Source organism: Quercus suber, unplaced genomic scaffold, assembly GCF_002906115.3.
Source record: "Quercus suber isolate HL8 unplaced genomic scaffold, Cork oak 2.0 scaffold_6, whole genome shotgun sequence".
NCBI classification, from domain to species: domain Eukaryota; kingdom Viridiplantae; phylum Streptophyta; class Magnoliopsida; order Fagales; family Fagaceae; genus Quercus; species Quercus suber.
Window position 1 is genome coordinate 2,002,176 of NW_027069472.1, and position 11,617 is coordinate 2,013,792.

Consider the following 11,617-nt stretch of genomic DNA (forward strand, 5'->3'; position numbering starts at 1 on the left):
CCCCCCTTTTCCCCCCCTCTTCTCCAAATCCCTTTTTGAGGTATGTATATTATATAGGATTTGTTTTTAAAATGAAATATTCAGTTAGTGAAATCTAAGGGCCCGTTTGGTATGTATGTTTAAATAACAGTTTTTAGTTTTTTTGAAAATACATGTGGGTGAAAAAGTATGTGGAAATGCATGTAATGTTGTTTAAAAACTGAAAACATGTGTTTAAACAAGTCTACCAAATAGCCCCTTACCTTAACTATTGCTTTTATACAAACCTCAAGGGTAGGGTGGAATGTCATTTCATGATTTTATTTTTTGTTGGCGGTGGGAGCCATTTCAGAAAATTTTAAGGAAGTTTGGTGTAATTAATCTTGTTTTGTTTAACAAAAAGCATAACTTTGAGAAAATTTTGGAATTTCTAAGAAATGTAGTTTAGTTTGTGATAGATCAAGGAATAATTACCCATCAAAACAGAAAAGTAGTGTGGTTCAAGACCCATTGGGTGAGTGTATAACTTATCAAAAAAAAAAATTCTATCAAAAGTCATGATGCAGGATAATGAATTCTCTCATAAGGGAACTTGGTATTTGAGGAAACAAAAGGAATAAAGGAAAGACCTAGGAATCACCATCTAGAGTTTGCTTGGATCAACCCAAATTCCATTAAATCATGATCAACTACCAACAACTGTGAACTATAGATCTTTTAAACAAAGTTCCCAAATTACATCAAACATGGAAAGAAAACAAACTTAGTATGAGATTACTTTATTTATGAAAATAAAATTCAAATACCAATCAAATCTCTCTAACAGCATCGATTGCAAATCCAACAAAATCAATGTACATTATAGGTCAAATTTGGTGTTCGCACTAGCTCTCCAAGGGTGGGAGAAACTTGACCTTGTTAAACGTAGCTCGTGGTATTAGATGGGTCGTGAACCTTGGACTGAGTGGGGCTTTGTTTTTGTTTTTGTTTTTTGTGGTTTTCACATTGGCTGGATTAGGCTGGTTGGTTGGTTTTTCATAAATGGAAAAATTTGTTATGAGGGAAGATTATTACTTTTGCTTTTGGTAGTAAGTTCTATATAACAAGTTATACATGAGTTTCAATTATCTCAACTAGTAAAGTCTCTTGTCGTTGAATAAGAGATTTGAGATTCAAACTTTCATTTATACCAAAAACCAATTGATGTATAATGTATTGGCTTGATAATAAAAAGCAATCATCATGGAGCGGACTCTATAATTTAAAATTTTATCGTATCTATCAAAAAAAGTATACAAGTTATATTATATTGATGTGCTTAATTTTTGTCAACTTTGTAATGATACTAAGCCTTTTCGTGATGCAGATGGAGTGATTTGTCATGCAACTTGATGCTACTTGTGGTTACGAAGTTATGATCAATGACATGAGAGATGCATATTGGTTCATCAATATAGTGTTTTTTTTTTTTTTTTTTTTTTTCCTTCTCAAGTGGGAAGTTGTGAAATTAATATTTATCGAGTTAAAGGCGGGATGCTCTTTGACAAAACTTGCTTCTTTCCTTAAACTTAGATGACATTTTAGTGTTGTAAGGCAGTAAATTGGATTTTACTTCATAAAGTGTTATCTGTTGCTGATGTGCTATTTTTTCTTTTTCACATGAATGGTGAATCCCCTCTTGAATTTAATTTCATTAGTGAGATCTTTTGTTATGTGAAAGGAGGAAATACTGCATGCTCTACACCTTAAATACTAGATAATTGCTTGAGAGAAGCGTAGTGTATAATGGACTCATCAGTTTCAAAGGGTGCTTGCTTATCAAAGTTTTTCATTGTTTGAGGCACTTTCACCAGGGATGAATCAAGATCTTTCCCATATCCAAGTATAAAAATCAAGCAATTAGTTCCCTAATTGACTGGTAAAAGAAAAATTATACATTTACTATTACTAATTTCCAAAAAAAAAAGTTAATTCATGACATGTGTCCAAAACCACTATAATTTACATAGAGGTTAATATGAAATCTCAGTTTTACTCTCCAAATCAGGTAGACACGAAATCGGTCAAAAATTAAAACAAGAAGGAAAATATGAAAAATATTGGTTTCATTTACAAAAATATATTAGATTTTACACTCATTAAAATAACATAAAATATCAAAAATCAACTTTTTAATAACCACTAAGTGTAAAATCTAATTTAATGGAGATATGCCTTTAGAATTGTTTTCAAGTGCACAACCAGATAGAGAAAAAGAAGTCATTTTGGCTTAAAATGTGTTCTATTAAGTATTAAAAGTATTTTTTGGCATGAAAATATTTTCTGAAAGAAATGGAGTGTAAATGGATATTTTCTCTTTTTATTATAGTCTACAGGCTACTAACACCATGCCGTTGCAATGCACGACTTTATTACCATGCCGTTGCAATGCACGAGTTTATTTAAAGAGTAATGATACAGCCACAAACTATTTTACAATATTTTTACCAATTAATTGTTGATGTGGCTAGCTTCTTATTGGTTTTTATCTAGATCCATCATTAACATCACTTTTTTATTTACCAATAACTACCCATTATATCACCAGTTTGTAAAATTTTTTGTAAAAAAGTTTATATCTCTAGCATTATTTTTATTTAAAAATATTTAAAGTAGAAAATATAGCCTTTATGATTAAATTAAAAATTCGTATGCAATATCAAAATATCCAAATTTATAACCATATAGTAGATGATTAAACTAATTCTAATGCATTTATAATGTAACCCAAGCAAAAGGGGAAAAAAGGAAAAATAATTTGAAGAAAAGAGAAAGAAATTGAAAGATGCTAAAGAAACTTTAATTAAACTTTAGAACCCTAAACCATGCTTTTTACAACTAAATCACCAATATGGGTATTGGGCCGTGAGCCGTGTCCGAGGACATCAAGTAGTCTAAGGACAAGTAATGATGACGGAGGCCTACAGGACAATGGTCCATGGAAGGGGTTTGGTCATGAGGAATTGGAAATGTTGTTTGAGGAGAAGTACCTCCTCGGTTGAATAGAGCAGAGGTCATAAGTCCGACCTTTCATCAAGAACAAAGTAACAGACGATCATATTGGCATGGATAAACATCGGGTAGGGATAAGACAAAAGAGAGTTGAGGAATATTTGAGAAAAAAGTTGTTACCACCACATTGAATGCTCTGTAGCTAACCTCCTGACCGCATTAATGTGGAGGTGATACCTGAACAGTAATATTCAGCCTTATAGCTACCCACTAAGACTTTAGGAAGGTGCTGATGGAACAAGTATCAAAGCCAGCAATCTAATCTACACGTGGAGGACTGAGATGAAGTAAGGAAGGGGAATATAAAGAAGGAAAATCTCATTGTAAAAGGGATCATGAGAGAATATGTAGAAAAATCACTGTACACACAAGAACTATAATTGTGTTTAAGTATAAAAGAAATATATAAGAACAACCTTCCTCGGACATTGCCAAGGAGGATTTTCCTTACCCAAACTATTTATTTATGCTTTCAAGTAACAGTTAGCCTACTATGATCACGATAAAACTTACTGAAGTTCAGTTTCTAGCCCACTCTCTACAAATTCATTATTTTGGGCTTTTTGGGCCTTACTCCTTTTCCTTTTGGACTATGGGGAACAAATCATGCCCTTATAATTTGCGCCATCTGTGGGAAACTTGAACATTCTGGAGTTCATCATCAAACCATGGTAGGTTTAGGGCTAAACCGTGAAAAATTTGTGGAATCCCAACGTCAAGATCAATTTCTCAATCTTGAATGAAGGAGAGACCATGAAGTTAGCATACATACCACTCACACTAGTAAGAGTCAGTCTAGAAGTGGGAGGCATGTGTATCATGGAGAAAACACCAGCAATATGCAATTGGAGATAGACCACTTATGGAGGAAGTTGCGTCGTAAGTAGCAGAGAGGGACTCCTTCAAGCTCAAAGTCTCCCTTTGGTGATGATGATGATAGCAACAGACCCAGGTCAAGGACTCCTCCCAGCGAGTCTTTTTTATGTGATGAGGACCGCCATTATAGGCGGAGAAGCAAAAGTCCATCTCGCAAGGGCCTAGGCAATGATACTATGAGTAGGGCCCTACACCAAATTTCTAAATCACCGTTTACATGGAGGATTGAAGGAGGAAAGCTTCAGCGGTTTACTCAGCCAACGTTTACCATCTATAACGGTAGGACAGACCCTGTCAAACATGTTAGCCATTTCAATCAAAGAATGGATGTTCACTCAAAGAATGAGACCTTGATGTGCAAGGTGTTCCCATCTAGCTTGGGGCCAGTTGCGATGAGATGGTTTGATGGTTTGAAAGAAAGTTCAATCAATTCCTTTCAAGAGCTTACTAGGGCCTTTGGAGCTCATTTTGTTACTTGTAGTAGAGTTCCTCGTCCCTTGGATTCCCTGCTGTCAATGGCCATGTGAGAGGAGGAAACCCTGAAGACGTATTCAAACAGGTATTAGGAGATGTTTAATGAAATAGATGAAAATTTTGATAATGTGGCAATAAGAACTTTCAAGGTTGGCTTGCCTGCCGAGCACGATTTAAGGAAGTCTTTGACAAGGAAGCCTGCCAAAAGGGTATGTCAGCTCATGGATCGAATTGATGAGTACAAACGAGTAGAGAAGGATCGACAACAAGGAAAGGGGAAGGCTAAAATAGTTTCCCAAGGTCGAAGGGATTTCAGAGCAGAGAGGTACAGCAACAATCGACTTAGGAGAAATTTTGCTGGGCATACTGGACCTACAATTGCCCAAGTAGTTAGCACTGTGTTTAAAGAGCCTATGCATCAAATCTTGGAGAAAGTAAAGAATGAGTCATATTTCAAGTGGCCAAATAAGATTGGTGGGGACCCCACAAAGCTCAACCAAAGCCTTCACTGTTAATACCACCAGGACGGAGGACATACTACAGAAGAATATAGGACTCTGTGGGATCATTTGGAGCAGCTGGTCAAAATTGGGAAACTAAAGTAATTCTTGTATCAGCCCAACGGACAAGGGAGCCAACTAGGGTCGGCACACCAGAGGGATGCTTCTTTAAGACCACCCTTGGGGAAAATCAGTGTTATTCTTGCTATCCCAAGTAGGACTGGTTCCTATCTATTCAAGGTGATGCCCATAGCTCGGCCATATGCTGAGGACCTGATCCCTGATCCTAAGAGGGGTAGAATGGAAGTCCCACTAGCTCTAAGTTTTTTTGATAAGGATAAGGTGGGAACTTTACAACCACATGATGATGCCCTTGTGGTTACCCTCAAGATTGAGGGGTATGATGTGAAGAGGGTTTTGGTAGATCAAGGCGGCAGCGCGAAGATCATGTACCCTGATCTATACAGAGGGCTCAAGTTGAAGCCCATGGACCTAGCTTATTATGACTCTCCTTTGTTAGGGTTTGATGGGAAGACAGTCACCCCAAAAGGCCAGATCATACTACCTGTTCAAGTAGGGTCGAAAGTCGCGGAGGTGGACTTCATTGTGGTATATGCATATTCCCCCTACACTGTTATTGTGGCAAGACCTTAGCTTCACGCCACGGGGGCTGTTTCTTCCATCTTGCACTTAAAGGTGAAGTATCCATATGGGGATCAAGTCGAGGGGCTGATCGGAAGTCAATCTATGGCCAGACAATGTTTGGTGGCTGCAATTAGACATTAGTCTGAAGGTGAATTCTCGGCCTCTGCAGAGAGGGACTTATAATAATCAAGGAGAATAGTCCCGCCCATTGATATGGTGGTAGAAAAGGCAAAGTGTGAAGAGTTAGAAAAAATTGTTGTTGATAATGATGAGGAGAATTTTTTCCAAGTGGGAGTTTAGTTACCTCCTTAGGACAAAGAAGAACTTGTTGTTTTCCTCAGGAAGAATGTTGATGTGTTTGCGTGGAGTGCTTATGAAGCTCTTAGGGTAGACCCAAATTTTATTTGTCATTACCTAAACGTTAATCCATCTGTTACCTCTAAGAAGCAGCCACCTTGGCGCTCTTCCAAAGAGCATTCTAATGCTGTTAAAGGGGAGGTGATCAAACTTAAGCAGACGGGAGCAATAAAAAAGGTGTTTAATCCTAAGTAGTTGGCCAATACAGTGGTGGTAAAGAAGAAGAATGGGAAGTGGCGAGTATGTGTGGACTTCACTGATCTAAACAAAGCTTGCCCCAATGATCCCTTCCCGATACCTCGGATAGACCAGTTGGTAGATGCAACAGTCGGTCATCCTCGGATAAGCATGGCAAGAACATTGAAGTCTACATAGATGATATGGTGGTGAAGAGCAAGGTGGAGTCCGAGCATGTAAATGACCTCGGAAGTATTTTTGAAGTACTAAGAAAACACACACTACGCCTTAACGCTTCTAAGTGTTCTTTTGGCATCAGTTCAAGTAAAGTTCTGGGTTATATGATCACTCATCATGGAATTGTAGTCAATCCTAATCAAATTAAGGCAACTAACAACCTACAACCTCCTTAAAATCCTAAGGAAGTCCAAAAGTTGACAGGAATGACTGTAGCCCTGAACCGATTTATTTCACAATCCGCTGACAGATGTAGGCCTTTCTTCCAATTGTTGCACAAATGGAGAGGATTTGAGTGGACTGAAGAGTGTGCTTGGATTTTCAGTGATTGAAGGATTATCTTTCTCGGCCACACATTATGTTCAGGCCCGAAGAGGAAGAGGTTCTTTTCACTTATATTGCTATGGCCTCTCATGCAGTTAGCTTGGTGCTGATAAGGGTAGATAGCGGAGTACAATGACCAATTTATAACGTGAGCAAGTCATTGCATGAACCAGAGGTTCGTTACTTGTTGTTGGAGAAGGCTATTTTGGCCGTGGTGCATGCCATGCGAAAACTCCCTCATTATTTCCAAGCTCACATAGTTGTGGTTTTAACCCAACTACCTCTTCAATCATTGTTTCGAAAGGCTGATTTTACAGGGAGAATTTCCAAATGGGGAACAATTTTTGGGGCCTTTAATATCAAGTATATGCCTCAGACCTCTATTAAGGGTCGGGTTCTTGTAGATTTGGTGGCAAAATTTACTGAATCCCCAGTAGAGATCGAAGATGAGGAACAAAACTTGGGTAGAAAACCAGTTGAAGCAAAATCCCTATGATGTGCATGAAATATATACAATAAAGTACTCACATATCTAAATATTTAGCTTCACTTTTATGTTATTTTGTGACTGATTAGATAATATCTTTGTGTTATAGGTAACAAGGGCTTTACATGCAAAGCGGGGTTAGGCCAATTGAATCAAGCCAACTTACATCCAACCAAGCATGAATTCAAGAGAAGACCAACCCAATTAAATTTAAGTCCAATTGGAGCAGGGAATCAAATGAAATTTGCACCAAATCCAAGTCCAATTTGGATTAGGATTCTAGCCTGCACATTAATTAGTATTTTTGGTATAACTTTTGGCACTGATATCCAATCGAGATGCTTCAAGTTGGGCTGAAAATTTAACTTAAAGGGCTACACTTTGTAGTTTACCAAATGTCCGAATTCTGATGTTAAATGGGCCAAAATTATCGATTAAGTGAAGCCTAAAAATCTGGAATTTTCTCCAAACGGGGAATTCAACTTGTAATAGGATTCCTTAACCTATTTAAAGGCTCTTTAGGGCAAAATTCAAGGGCTGAGGCCAGTGCTAAGGCTGAGGGCTGAATGTATAGAGATTGCGGCTACTTCTTTGGTTTTCTTCTATAACAGTTAGTTTTATTTTATTTGTCTAGTTTAATGTTTAGTATTTTATTTTTGTGTTTTCTTTCAATTACCATGAGTAGCTAAATTTATAATTAGGGTTGAGGATGAAACCTTGTTAAGGATTATCAATAATATTTATGTGATTTGATTTTTCCCATAATAGTTATTTTTTAATGATTTAAATTGTTCTTACTTCATATCAATTAACTAAGATGAGATTCTAGATATGAGTTCAATCATGTTTTTCTCATGATTTAGGATTTATCTTTATTAATTGAATGCTTGGTTTATTAATTCTTGATTATAAAATTGGATATCGTTTATGATTTGTCTATCAATTGATACAATTTATGATTTGATTTTTAGAATTGGATATATCTTGTGATTTGTTTGGTTACAGATACAATTGATGATTTTGTTTTATACTTAAGAAGCGAAGAAGAACATGCTTGAGATTTTTAAACATAAGTATTAATGATGATATTTTCCATGATAGCAAAATTGATTTCTAGATTATCATGTAGTGGTTGGGAAAAATTAATGATCATAAATATATGTTGATATGACTTACAAGGCGGATCCCAAAACCTTAATTCCATTCCCTTAATTGTTTACATCTTTTTACTGCTTTATATTATATCTTTGCTTAGTTTAATTATTTTCTTAGTATATTTAATTGCAAACAACCAATTTTTATAAAACTAGATTAGGATTAATTTGGTTAAGATTTGATTTAATTTTCCTACATTCATTCAAGTCCATGTAGGTTGAACCTCGTTCTTGTCAAACTATACTTCAATACAGTTTGTACACTTACGAGTACTTTAAAATTTCACAACACCCTACAAGGACTCTCATCTTGGAAATTGTATGTTGATGGTGTGGCTAATCAAAGAGGATCTGGGGTGGGGCTAGTTGTGGTGTCCCCAGAAAAGATTACTATTGAGAAGTCTTTAAGGTTAGGTTTCTCGACCACGAATAATGAAGCTGAGTATGAAACTTTGTTGGTAGGGATGGCTATGGTTCAAAAAATGAGAGGAAAGGTAGTGGAAGTATTCTCGGACTCGAGGTTGTGGTGGGCCAAGTAAAGTGAGAGTTGGAAGCTAGGCATTTAAGAATGCAAGAGTATTTGAATTAAGCTAGGCGCTTGCAATTAAGTTTTGAATTTTTCACTTTGCAGCAAATCCCGAGGAGCAGAAATACATATGCTGATTCTTTGTCAACTTTGGCAACTTCCTTTGCACAAGGCTTACCACAAGTTATACTCATTGAGGATTTGTATAAGCCTACCAAGGAGAAGAAGGGGAAGGTCCAGGTTCACCAGATTAAGGTCAAGCCTAGCTGGATGGATTCTTTAGTCCTATTCCTCAAGGACGGTACTCTGCTTGAAGAGAAGAGTGAAGCGGATAAAGTACGAAGGAAAGCTCCTCGTTTCTAGTTGTCCGAAGAGCAAAAGGTGTATAAACGTTCCTTTTCGAGACCATACTTACTGTGTGTCTATCTTGAAGCAATGGAGCCATTCTTGGAGGAGTTACACGAGAGAATCTGTGGAAGTCATACAGGGGGTAAGTCAGTATCCCATAGGGCCCTTACCTAGGGCTATTGGTGGTCAAGTATGCAGAAAGAGGCGCAGAAGTATGTGAAGAAGTGTGATCAATGCCAAAGATTTGCTCCAAACATTCATTAGCCAAGAGGTGTTCTTAATCCTCTGTCTAGCCCATGCCCATTTGCTCAGTGGGGCTTGGACATTATAGGAACATTTCCTAAGGTTGCAAGAAACAAAAGATGGCTTCTGGTTGGCACTGATTACTTCACAAAATGAGTAGAAGCCGAGCCATTAGCCAACATTAGGGATGTAGATGCAAAGAAATTTGTATGGAGAAACATTATCACAAGGTTTGGGATTCCTTACACCCTCATCTCAGATAATGGACTTCAATTTGATAGTAAAGTTTTCAGGAGGTACTGCTTTGAATTAGGTATTAGGAACAGATATTCAACTCTAGCCTATCCCCAAGGGAATGGGTAGGCCGAGACTGTTAATAAGGTTATAGTGAATGGGTTTAAAAAAATGTTGGACGAGGCAAAGGGTAGATGGGTGGAAGAGCTACCACATATTCTCTAGACATATCGGACTACTCCCCGTCAGTCAACTAGGGAAACACCTTTTTCAATGACTTATGAGTCTGAAGCTATGATCTCTCTAGAGACTGGATTTCTAACACTAAGGACGAGCTTTTTCACTCCAAACAACAATGATAGGCTATTGGAAAAAAGTCTAGATTTGGTTGAGGAACAAAGAGAAGCTGCCATGGTTCAGCTAGCATACTATCAACAAAAACTCAAATAAGGGTATGATACCAGTGTGAGGACAAGGCTGATAGCACCTAGTGACTTGGTATTGAGAAAAGTCATGGCTATTGCAAAAAAACCCAGCATGGGGAAAGTTAAGGCCCAACTAGGAGGGACCATATCGTATTACCTCGGTAGCTAGTATAGGTGCTTATTTTTTGGAAGATTTAGATGAAAATGTTGTACCACACCCTTAGAATGTAAATAACCTACAAAGGTATTATTATTAATGAAAGGCAATCTCTGCCAGTTTTTGGCTTATAATATTACATGTTGTGTGCTTCATTCCATTAAGTGTTAAACAAAACATTAGTCATGTCTGGATCCTCGAACCACATACCTTGGGTAAATTAACGTTATTCATTATTTATCTAAGTGTTAAACAGAACATTGGTCATGCTTGGCTCGTCGAACCATATACCTTGGGTAAATTAACACTGCTCATTATTTATCTAAGTGTTAAGCAGAACCTTGGTCATGCCTGACTCCTCGGACCACATACTTTGGGCAAATTAACGCTGCTCATTATTTATCTAAGTGTTAAGTAGAACATTGGTCACGCCTGGCTCCTCAGACCACATACCTAGGGCAAATTAACATTGCTCATGGTTTATCTAAGTGTTAAACAAAACCTTGGTCATATCTGGCTCCTCGGACCACATATCTTGGGTAAATTAACACTGCTCATTGTTTGACTAAGTGTTAAACAAAACCTTAGTAATGCTTGGTTCCTTGAATCATGTATTTTGGGTAAATTAACACCTACAACTACATGGATCTATTGCTAAATGGAGTGTTGGATAAATAGATGCTACACCATTATTTGAAGTTAAGAAGGAAATTCTGAAGTATATGCTCTTTTGAGCTACTTATCTCAGGTACGTAGAGCATGCTTTTGAATAAAATTACACTTTATTAAACTTTATAGGCTTGGAAAGGTTAGCCTATTATATTACCAATTGCATGGAATGTAGTAGTTAGATTGCCATTTGTATAAATAACAGTTAAAATTAAGGAATGAAGATATATCTTGTATTAGAAGAAACTATAAGTTATGCTAATATTAATTAAATGTTAAGTAGAAGAGAAATCACGTTTGACTTGGCATAAACACAAGGCAATATAAAGGAAGTTAATGTTTTTCACTAAGTAAAGCCTTGAAAAAGGAAAATAAAGTATATATTCAGGAATGTAAACAACAACTACACATAAAGAGAAATACAATTAACCCAAAAAAAAAAAAAAAACCCTACTAAACACAACAAAGGCCCTATTTGGTCTTGATGGGAGGATTGGCTTTGGCTATGGCCTTGGTAGGTAGTTCAGGCACTGCTACTGAAGAAGCTGAACCCTTACCCTTAGGATCCTCCTTAGCAGTGAAAAGGAGAGTCACCGAAACCAATTCTTGGCTTTGGGAAACTCCCTTCTCCTTGGAGGAGTCTTTGGGTGCAAGGGGAAGCTTTGTAGCCTCGGGGGCTACCTCTTTTGTTGTCTCTTTTTCTTTCTTAGTAGTGCCAGCTTGGACAACCACTTCAAGTGGGATAGTGGAAGAG

At 37.2% G+C, this 11,617-nt stretch overlaps 2 protein-coding genes across 2 annotated transcripts in view; both read left to right on the plus strand.

The window, feature by feature from the left end:
• The window catches only part of LOC111988929 (ubiquitin-like domain-containing protein CIP73), a 12,406-nt gene extending 10,769 nt beyond the window's left edge, over nt 1–1,637 (plus strand). Inside the window, 1 exon segment of the mRNA XM_065773233.1 lies at nt 1,346–1,637. Coding sequence (XP_065629305.1) covers nt 1,346–1,354 — 9 coding nt within the window. The 3' untranslated portion in view covers nt 1,355–1,637.
• A 2,838-nt stretch (nt 1,638–4,475) lies between these two features.
• Nucleotides 4,476–5,534, plus strand: LOC136067644 (uncharacterized). Its single transcript, XM_065773813.1, has 2 exons — nt 4,476–4,814; nt 4,998–5,534. Exons 1-2 carry the CDS (start codon nt 4,476–4,478, stop codon nt 5,532–5,534), a joined length of 876 nt encoding a protein of 291 aa, XP_065629885.1.
• The last annotated feature ends 6,083 nt before the right edge of the window (nt 5,535–11,617 follow it).

Excerpts from the sequence above, each read along its gene's own strand:
- LOC136067644 (XM_065773813.1), top strand. The coding sequence starts at position 4,476 with ATGTTTAATGAAATAGATGAAAATTTTGATAATGTGGCAATAAGAACT. Across the intron at positions 4,815-4,997 it reads TGCATCAAATCTTGGAGAAA|CCCAACGGACAAGGGAGCCA; the intron begins GTAAAGAATGAG and ends TTCTTGTATCAG.